The sequence below is a fragment of the Drosophila hydei genome, unplaced genomic scaffold (genome assembly GCF_003285905.1).
Source record: "Drosophila hydei strain 15085-1641.00,03,60 unplaced genomic scaffold, DhydRS2 tig00000060-arrow-pilon, whole genome shotgun sequence".
Lineage (NCBI taxonomy): Eukaryota > Metazoa > Arthropoda > Insecta > Diptera > Drosophilidae > Drosophila > Drosophila hydei.
In genome coordinates, this window is record NW_022045656.1 from 4,009,563 (window position 1) to 4,019,300 (window position 9,738).

A 9,738-nucleotide genomic window follows, 5' to 3' on the forward strand; every position below is an offset into this window, starting at 1 on the left:
TCTGCCCCTCTCACTCTGCCTCTCTCGCAGCCTCTCAGTCTGTTTTTGTTTGCCTTGTCAAAATTGAAGAAGATCGTGCCACATGCGACCCCAATTGGGAGTATGAGGAGATCTGGAGAGGGCTGCACACATGGTGTGCACCGATCACAATCGACGGATCGTTTATGAAGGCGCAATTGAAATGCGTTTGATGGGCTTTTAGCATAAGTCTAGGCAACAATTTGTTAACGCCTGGCAAAAAAAAAAGTTCGTCTCGATACGAAACGATTTATTCAAGCTGTCAAGCGATTGTATTTGATATAGCTGGAGTATTATATATGAATATTTTGGAGGTTAAAACTGATTGATAGCTAAGGATAAAGATTGCAAAAGTCAGTGTACCTAAAAGGTATCAAATGTGGAAACTAGATCAAAGATCTGATACAGATATTAATGAACATAATAAAGGTGTTCACAAGTACTTAAAATCAATCAATCTATATAAAGAGTTTAAGTCGATACGGTAAGGCACTTGAAAATTAATATCGATCAACTACGAGGCATAAAAGAAGTTGATTAATGATCGATATTTTAATCGAAAAGTTTCAACACATTAAGACGAGAGATACTCTTAAACGAACTCAATTTAAGTAAAGCTAAGCCGTTCGATTAATTATCGATAAATTACACTAATCGTTAAATAAACGTTTCAATCTATACATTAAGATGAAAGAGAGCGAAATTATGAATAAATACAACTAAACGACTAGTAACTTATCGAAAAGTGCAAAAGATGGGATCGGTTAGGTAATCTAGTAATTCTAGAAAAATCAAATTCATAATAGCTCTTCAATAGTACACCAATCTATTTATCTAAAATTATAACCGCGCAATATCGAAGCATAACCATTGTGCACCAACAAACGATGCCTTAATTGATCCATTCATTGAAGCCCATCCAGATTTTTCAATTTATGTCAAATTAATTGTGCTCAATTCTCACCTACTACGAAAAAATCGTTTCAACTGAGCCGGATTCAAGTAGCAGCAACCCACACTCCTACCGACAGAGAGACAGAAAGGCAACGAGGCAGAGGCCAGCTGTAAAATTAATTGCTCAACTACGTGCTGGGAGAGATCCACCTCCGCGTCGAGTCGCAAATGTGCAGACGTGCCGGGTGGAGTTGGGTCAAAAGTGAGCGATTTGTAGACAAAGACCAGCCAAAGAGCTACTAAAACAGAAGGCAGCAGTCGGCCGCCTCGGACCTCGTTATTGCTGGCTTGTAGTAGCACGTCCCTGTCAGCAGCTTAACCCCCCAATGACCCACATAAGTTGGCGACTTTACAAATTTAATGTTTAACTATTGCACAGATTACAAGCTGTGTAGTTAAACGAGGGGAACCACTCATCTCCTCCTTAATACCTCTGCGCTTAAAAATCTTAAAAAAATTCAATTTTGTATTTTATTTAAATATATATTTATCTATGTTTTTCAATGCAACTCTATTAACAATATTTTGGGTAAACATATTCAAGAATATTTTCAGCTGTTAAGAAAATATTTATTGAGCCAGAAAATATTTTTAAAAATATTTTTTGTTTCAATCGGCAATTTTTTAAACAACGATAAATTATAAGAATAAAATTTCAAATTAAAAAAAAAAATAGAAAATAATATATAAATTTACTCAATGGATCTTTTGATTAAATAGAGACGCTTATAGCGTCCGTAGACCTCCGAGAGGAGCAGCATGTGGACGCCATAGATGAGCACACAGACCACACAGCAATCGTTGAGCACCAGGAGCAGCAGCCCGCCCAGGTAGACACAGAGAATCAGAGTCAGAACTGCAAAAAGCAGCTGCAGTTGGCAAAGCCAGCGACTCTCAAAGAAGGCTACAACATAGAATAAAATAATAATAATGAAGTGAATTAATGCAGGAATTTGCAGGTACTCACAGGTGATAAAAAGCAGCGTGTAGAAGGCAATGCCAATGGAGCCATTGGAGGGATGTAAATAAGTAGAGTTGGCATCAAAAACAAGCCGAGTCAAGCCGAAACCGCGGCCAAAGCTAGAAGAGAAAGATGAAACAGGAAACTATTTCTGGCAAGAGCAAACCAGCAACTGATTTAAGGACACTCACTCGGATTTAAAGACTGCTGTGCAGCTGACTTGCTCGGCCAAGTCGCACATGGCCTTATAGTTCGCATCGTGATCCAGCTGGATTTTAACATATAGCGTATATATTGAGATGAGTAGACCGCAAAGGCACAGCAATCGCAGGCGGAACTTGGTGGGCGTGGCAGTTGGTAATAACTGCGACGCTGAGCACGATTTGCTGGCGGACATGCTCAGGCAGGCAAGGATAATGAATGCAGCTGCGGCAGCAAGCAAGCCAGGGAAAACTGTTGCCGCACAGAGTTGCCAAGCTGTGCGCGGCAGACAGAGGGTAGTAAATGAATCAACAAGTTGAGATAATATGAAGGGATATATCAGGCAGCTGACAACTCTGCTGGCAGCTGCGCAGTTCGATCTCTGCTGGACCAAGATGTAAATTAACTTAGCTCTACTATTTATAGCTGCATAAATTAGATTTGCAACCCCAAGTGCAAACTTAAAACAATCTAACAGGTGCCGACAGAGAAACAACAGGTGGTAAAAGTGATTGAAACATAACAATTTAAGATTTAAGATGAGTTCGGGAAAGATGTCAGCCACAGCTTATATTGATGTGAATGTTGATTGAAACAGAAACTGAAATCTAATTGCAATAAAGTTTTTAGTATGAAAATAGTTAAAGCTAATCTGGACTGGCTACATTTATATATTTTTATATATATTTTATATATTTATATATTTTATATATATTTTTCGTTGTTAACCAGAAAAAGTCACTTAAGCTGAATAATCAGTAAACGAATATTAAACTACTCAATATATGAGTTTCTTCAGTTGAAAAAATCAGTTATTCGCTGTAGACAGAACATCTATCAGTCAGGCACTATTAACTAGTGATGCCTTGTATATACATAAATAAACTATAGAAAGACTTTTATATTAAATCACTCACTTCCATGAAAATAAAATAATAAGAAAGAAACCATTATATGCTTCTGGTTTTTGAACGGAAATTAATTTTAAAGCTCGAATATGTACCCGTAAGCACATTGTCTTTGTAAGCCTATCTTTAATTTAATATAAAGTTTTTATATTTAATTTCTTATACTAATTAATATGAAAATTCGAGAATTTCGTCTTTTACAAATTTCAATTCAAGAAAGTTGTTTCGCTTTAACAAGCAAATAATAAGTTTATATCAGTATATCATTAGTTTCCTAAGCCCTTCATTAACCCAGAAATTATTTAAGCTGCATCAAAGTTTTCCCATGCGATTAGCTCTGTGCCTTGTAGCTATACCTCTCCCTCTTAGTCTGTCTCTTTTGACTGCTCTAAAACTAACTGAAATACTTAGCTGTTTGATGCCGACACTCGACTTTCCGTAACGCTCCATTGCATGCATATAAAATTAGCGTCAGGGCGACATATCGCAGACTTAACAAAAATAAAAAAGACAAAAAAAAGGCAGCGACTGAAGACAAAATGCATTAGACATGAGCTCATCTTGTAGTTTGTTTTATATATTTCTATTTTATTTTTCATGCGCTTTTCACGACAAAATCTTGTCCAAGTCGCGCATGTCCCTTTTTAATTTATAGCCTCACGAATTTGAATTTATGTGCCAGAGAGATGCCAACTGCATAAGATGATGTTTAAATTGAAGTTAAGCTAAGTTTAGGCAATAGCTTAAATAATTTACCAAATCTCAGCGCGGCGGGGGCTGCAGAGGCAGAAGAAAAACTGTCAGCTCAATTAAGGCAGTTCGAGCTGAAATTCTTGAAACAGACATCAAGACTTCAATTTAAAATTTCATAGATTCTCAGAAATTTTTCACTAGACTTGAAAGCATAATTCTGATACTTTGAGGAGTTGTTACTAAGAATTCCAAATACAAATGTGCAGCTGTGTAAACCTTTAACAACAAAGCTAGAGCTTTACAGAAAGGGGCTTGAACCCCGACTTTCAATTAGTCTCTTACCTCACAGCTAAACGGAATGAAGAGCTTGAAGAACTGCTGTATACAAATTAGAGCCCTAGCATATGTTATAATTGCATACAATCATCCTTTGTTATTTTTCAAAGTGGGATTCGAACCAATGATTTCTCATGTTAATATGCCGCTCGCTTTGAGCAGGGCCAAGTGTAGCGCCCGCTGGCAAAGTGAAGTGTTCAATTTGTGCGCAACCTTGGCTCAGGCGAGTGACACAAGCAAAACAGTCACCGACAAGCAACAGCAGCAGCAAAATATTAGAAATATTAACAACAAGAAAAGCAACAACAATAGCAACAACACAGCTTGTAGCACCCTTTGACAGCTGTCAGTTAGATTTAGGCCACAGTTGGTTGGCCAAACGAAATGTGGCCCAAATATGGAGCAAATGCGCTTAAAGTTTGCCAGTTTATTCAACTTTACACTTCAAATCAAGAAATGCGTTTAGAAGGGCTAATGCCGCAGCTAATGCTGATGCTAATGCTAATGCTGATGCTAATGCTGTTGCGGTTCTTGCAGCTGCAAAGAAGTGCGACACGTGCGATACTCGAACTGTAAAGCTCAGCGCAGATCCGCATTCAAAAAGTTGTTGCTATTGCTGCTGCTGTTGCTGTTGTTGTTATGAATTTTTGAAGTGCACAAACAAAACCACCTCAAGTGCAGCTGACGACAGCAGCAACAGCAGCAGCAACAGCAGCAGCTACAGTATGTGTAAGAATACTTACGTAGGGTATACACGACTAATATATGTGCTGCATTTACTCAAGCTTTGTGCATAACCAGTTCAATTGAACATATTATTAAAATGAACCACTGAACTAATTTACTGAATCGATAGGTTTTATTTGTTTATGATCGATTCTCTAGGCTCATTTAGTTCAAAAAACTATTTTCATGAACTGAGCTGCTGAAGCAACTGATCTGATAAACAAAATGCTCGAAATAATTTATAACTTAAAATGAAATAATTCAAATTATTCTACATTTAAACTAAAACTCCTTGAATTTATTATAGAAAAGAATTAAAAAAAAAGAGTTATTTCCAAGCTTCGTATACCTCACTATAATGAATTTAGTGTTTAGCTCTTATAGTCTTCGAGATATGCCCAAATTTGCTAATACATATAGTAGAGGAAGTATATAAAAAATAAGATTAAAGTAGGAACACAATCACGTGTATACCAAATTTAATATCTTTAGCTCATAGGGCCTTCGATATGTGTAGGAAAGACCCAGATTCAACATCGATTTTTATCGATATTGAAGCATATTTACATATATAGAGGTCCCTTTAACCGTTCGTAGGAGCCAACTTCCAGCTGTTACATATTAAAACGCTAAGCTAATATACCCCTTTCACTTACTTCTATTCTCGTCTTAGATGCGGCAGTCGCTGACTGTGTTGATGTTGAAGGTAAATGCGTTGCCTCAAGATTCGCATTCGCATTCAGTTTGTCGCCCGCTGCACGTGTGCCCAAAAAAAAACTACTTGCAGCTCAAAGGAAGTTAAGGTTGTAACAACAACAACACAACAGTGACAACAACTGTGTTGTAATGTGGCAAGCGCCTCATTTGTATGCGTCACTGGCTTAATAAATTCCCAATTAATTAAACTCAAAATTGTCATCGTTATATAATGCTAATGAAGCGCACCATGAAGCAGAATTTGTAGAATTATCAATATATGGATAGAGCTAAATGAATATACCAAACTTTGGTGACTGTAGCTCAAAAATTTTCTGGGTTCAAAGAGAGAGGAAATTTTTGTGGCTTGCAGACGTTTCAATTGTTTCATTTACTTAAGAGACTTATACCTTTCACAGACTGGAATTGCAATCCATTTTATGCCTTTAAGATTATAATTTGTACGAACTAGCTCGTATAATGTCTGACTGCAATGAGATGGTAAATATCTGATGATGTTACTACTAGCCTAATCAGCGCTTAAGCGTTAAGCTTAGCGTTGATCTGTAGAGAATCACTAGCTCAGTGGCATATTTTTTTCATAGTCTTACCCAATTGGCTCCGAGCACAGTGGGTAGATCTTGGGTTGGCAGCACGTCTATATTTCTAGCACGTTATATATAAGCTTTATTGTTATATCACATGTAGTATACGCAGATCTAGCTGGTCTCAGTGTCCTATTTGAAATATATATATATATAATATATATATATATATTACATATTTCAAGTCTCTAGTTTCAATATCAACGAAATGGCTTGCGTTCATACGGACAGATAATAATTTAATTCCGAATTATCTTAAATATATTTTTGAGCCAAGTCTATAAGAAATTATATAACAGATAATATATTATAATAACAGATAATACATTGAATTCACTTGAGTTGAATTGTTATCCAACATATTGCTAATAGTGTACCAGGTGTTATCTACTTGGTATATTGGATTAATAGGTATTAGCCTTACCTCGTTCTAGCTGAAGGTCTGCTTATTATACTTATTTTTTTTACGATTTTGACTTGCGACCTACAAAAGTAATTAAGCCAATAAATTGCTTCCAGCCGGAACCATTTTTCAATATAGATACAAATTGTAGTTACCATAAATAAAGAGATTAGAGTTGACATCTAGTTGGATTTATATTAACTTATATTTGTGTAAAACCTCGTCAAAAGTCAAGTCAACTTAAACTAGGCAAGTCGGTCAGCATCTGGTGTCCAGGCCTGCTGCAGCAAAGTCCGTATCATCGGCATTCTTTATTGGATTTAACAACATGTATAAAATATAGAAATATAATTAAACTAATTCTGATCTACTGTCTGCTGTCTTCTCTCTTCTGTTTGCCATCTTTGGCTTTAATGAGCTAGAAACATTTGCGATGTATTATGCTGGGACCCATATCGTCGTATTCGGAGGAATCAATCCACATATTTTGAAAGCTGGAGAGTGAAGCCAAAACGGAACCGCCCGACCAGACGGCAAAGCAGCGTTCAGGATTGGCGGTAATTTTGATGCGCATCGTCGAGGGGGCCATGACCGAAATATCCTCTTGCAGACGCACCTCGATGTTGCGGAACATAGTCGTGCCGCCCGACAGAACAATATTCGCATACATATCCCGTCGCAGATCCATATCACATTTCAATATCGATTGGAAGACCGCCTCGTGTAGGCCGGGCACCTCCTGGCCCAGCATGCTGGGCTTGAACAGTGCCTCGGGGCAGCGAAAGCGCTCGTTGCCAATGTTGATGGTAGTGCCATCTGGCAATTCGTAGAGCTCATCGAAATCCGACTTGCGCAGCAAGCATTGATTCAGTTCCTCATCAAAATTGCTGGCCACGTAGCAGAGTTTCTCCTTAATCTCTCGGACTATTTCACGCTCTGCGCTGGTGCTTAACGTGTGTCCGCGTTCCATCAGCAGCTTGCCCAGATAGTCGGTCAAGTCTCTTCCAGCTAGATCTAGGCGCATGCAGGCATGTGGTAGGGCGTAGCCCTCGTAGATGGGCACCGTGTGGGTGACTCCATCGCCAGAGTCTACGACAATGCCAATGGTACGTCCTGTAGCATAGAGAGATAATACCGCCTGGATGGCCACATAGAGTGCGGGCACACGAAAATTCTCAAACATTATTTCGGTCATCTTTTCGCGATTCTTTTTGGGATTTAACGGCGGTTCGGTCAGCAGCACTGGATGCCCATCCGATTCGACGCGCAGCTGTTCGAAGGTATGCTTCCAGATCTTCTCCATATCCGCCCAATTGGTCACAACGCCATGTTCGATGGGATACTTGAGTGTGAGTATGCCACGCTTTCGCACCGCTTCGTCACCGATGATACAATCGTCAATGGCCGAATCGAGTATGACATTTAGATGACGGGGTCGTCCCACAATCGATGGGAAGACGACACGGGGAGCGGATTCGCTTGAGAAGCCCGCCTTGCATATGCCAGAGCCATTGTCAATGACCACAGCAGTTGAGAGGTCATCCGCTTGCATATTGGCAACGCCTGCATATGCGATCAAATGATTTAAAGATTTAAAGACGCAATCCTTGAAAGAAGAAAACACCAGTGCCGAAAAACTTACGATGCTTTAATGATTTGAACAGAATTTGTTGTGTCCGTTGGTCGGAAACATCGATTTCAATTTTCGAAGGCATACAAAACTCAGACATATTTTCCTGTGTGTGCCCTCGCACGAGTTTTCCATGTGTATGGCATATGAATTTCAAATTAGCCCGCTTCAAATATTTGAACATTGTGCAGCACTGCAAACGGAAAAGTATGCTATTGAGCTTGCTGTTAACCGTTGCTGAATACTTTGAGCAGAAACATGCTCAATTGCGGTATTTTTTTTTTTTTTTGAATTTAAAGTTTAAATATTTTGTGTGTGCTTTTAGTGTATTCCATACGCTGTCACACTACATTCCGGTAAGCAAATTAAACTAAATTAGTGGAATATTTCTATTGTAATGTTATGCGAACTTCATGTGTGTATTTGCCGTGCTTCCAGTGGTTTTTGATTTTATCCCGGTCAGCAAATAGCTGAATTGGTGTGTTTTCCCAGCATAAACTATTTTGGTATTTTTTAGGTGTTTATAGTATTGAGTGTAGTGTATTTCGAGTGTTTGCCACGCACTGTCACACTTGATCCCGGTAAGCAAATTAAATAAGGTTTTTATCGAAAATTTTAAAAGTATTATTCCCAGTTAATATAACAACTCAATCAAGAATGTTTCTGGCACGTAACTTCACCAAAACAGCACGGTAAGTACCCACAAAGTCGATTAATTGATTATGCCGGCGTTGACGCCAAAATGCGATTACATAAATTTTATAGCAACAACAACGAATAACAATGGCTACCTTTACAATTCGAATGTATATTATATATAAGGCTAATTTTTATTTAATTCATAGTACTGTTATCTCGCGGGGCAAACATACGCTGCCAAAGCTGCCTTACGACTATGCCGCATTGGAGCCAATTATCTGTCGTGAGATTATGGAGCTCCATCATCAGAAACATCATCAGACCTATGTTAATAACTTAAATGCCGCCGAGGAGCAGCTGGAGGATGCAAAGTGCAAGAGCGACACTACGAAGATTATTCAACTAGCACCTGCTCTTCGCTTTAATGGCGGTGGCCATATCAATCATACGATCTTCTGGCAGAACCTATCGCCTGAAAAGTCGACGCCAAGCGACGATCTAAAGAAAGCCATCGAATCGCAATGGAAGAGCTTCGAAGAGTTCAAGAAGGAGCTCAGCGCGTTGACTGTTGCTGTGCAGGGCTCTGGTTGGGGCTGGCTTGGATACAACAAGAAGACGAGCAAGCTACAGCTGGCTGCGTTGCCCAATCAGGATCCGTTAGAGGCATCAACTGGATTGATACCCCTCTTTGGAATCGATGTATGGGAGCATGCATATTATTTGCAATACAAGAATGTGCGACCGTCGTATGTGGAGGCTATTTGGGATATTGCTAACTGGAATGATATTTCTTGCCGCTACCAGGAGGCAAAGAAACTATCTTAGACAATCTTTACTCAAATGTCTATATGTTAAATGTAATCATATAAAAACCATAGGTTTTGAATGTAATCAAATGTTTCGGCTAATAAATTGATAATCAATGAAGAAGTCAAATCAAAACGCAAATCGATAAACATGTGTCACCC

At 38.8% G+C, this 9,738-nt stretch overlaps 3 protein-coding genes across 3 annotated transcripts; 1 reads left to right on the top strand and 2 right to left on the bottom strand.

Moving 5' to 3' along the window:
* Positions 1 to 1,664: 1,664 nt before the first annotated feature.
* LOC111594945 (vitamin K epoxide reductase complex subunit 1) lies at positions 1,665 to 4,883 on the bottom strand. The gene is made up of 4 exons (XM_023308442.2): positions 4,815 to 4,883; positions 2,125 to 2,410; positions 1,940 to 2,052; positions 1,665 to 1,876 (listed from the first exon to the last, which is right to left on the bottom strand). Exons 2-4 carry the CDS (start codon positions 2,328 to 2,330, stop codon positions 1,665 to 1,667), a joined length of 531 nt encoding a protein of 176 aa, XP_023164210.1. The 5' UTR covers positions 2,331 to 2,410; positions 4,815 to 4,883.
* Positions 4,884 to 6,687: 1,804 nt separating this feature from the next.
* On the bottom strand, positions 6,688 to 8,396 carry LOC111592540 (actin-like protein 53D). Its single transcript, XM_023304826.2, has 2 exons — positions 8,144 to 8,396; positions 6,688 to 8,064 (listed from the first exon to the last, which is right to left on the bottom strand). Exons 1-2 carry the CDS (start codon positions 8,313 to 8,315, stop codon positions 6,920 to 6,922), a joined length of 1,317 nt encoding a protein of 438 aa, XP_023160594.1. The 5' UTR covers positions 8,316 to 8,396; the 3' UTR covers positions 6,688 to 6,919.
* A 235-nt stretch (positions 8,397 to 8,631) lies between these two features.
* On the top strand, positions 8,632 to 9,702 carry LOC111592548 (superoxide dismutase [Mn], mitochondrial). The gene is made up of 3 exons (XM_023304840.2): positions 8,632 to 8,712; positions 8,766 to 8,823; positions 8,977 to 9,702. The coding sequence occupies exons 2-3, from the start codon at positions 8,789 to 8,791 to the stop codon at positions 9,593 to 9,595; spliced, it is 654 nt and encodes a 217-aa protein (XP_023160608.1). The 5' UTR covers positions 8,632 to 8,712; positions 8,766 to 8,788; the 3' UTR covers positions 9,596 to 9,702.
* Positions 9,703 to 9,738: the final 36 nt, after the last annotated feature.

Bases quoted from the DNA above. Each gene is read 5' to 3' on its own strand.
- LOC111592540 (XM_023304826.2), bottom strand. From the start codon at position 8,315: ATGTTCAAATATTTGAAGCGGGCTAATTTGAAATTCATATGCCATACA. The intron at 8,065-8,143 runs GTAAGTTTTTCG...TCGCATATGCAG, and splicing joins GTTCAAATCATTAAAGCATC to GCGTTGCCAATATGCAAGCG.
- LOC111592548 (XM_023304840.2), top strand. From the start codon at position 8,789: ATGTTTCTGGCACGTAACTTCACCAAAACAGCACG. The intron at 8,824-8,976 runs GTAAGTACCCAC...TTTAATTCATAG, and splicing joins AACTTCACCAAAACAGCACG to TACTGTTATCTCGCGGGGCA.
- LOC111594945 (XM_023308442.2), bottom strand. From the start codon at position 2,330: ATGTCCGCCAGCAAATCGTGCTCAGCGTCGCAGTTATTACCAACTGCC. The intron at 2,053-2,124 runs GTGAGTGTCCTT...TTTCTCTTCTAG, and splicing joins ACAGCAGTCTTTAAATCCGA to CTTTGGCCGCGGTTTCGGCT. The intron at 1,877-1,939 runs GTGAGTACCTGC...TCTATGTTGTAG, and splicing joins CACGCTGCTTTTTATCACCT to CCTTCTTTGAGAGTCGCTGG.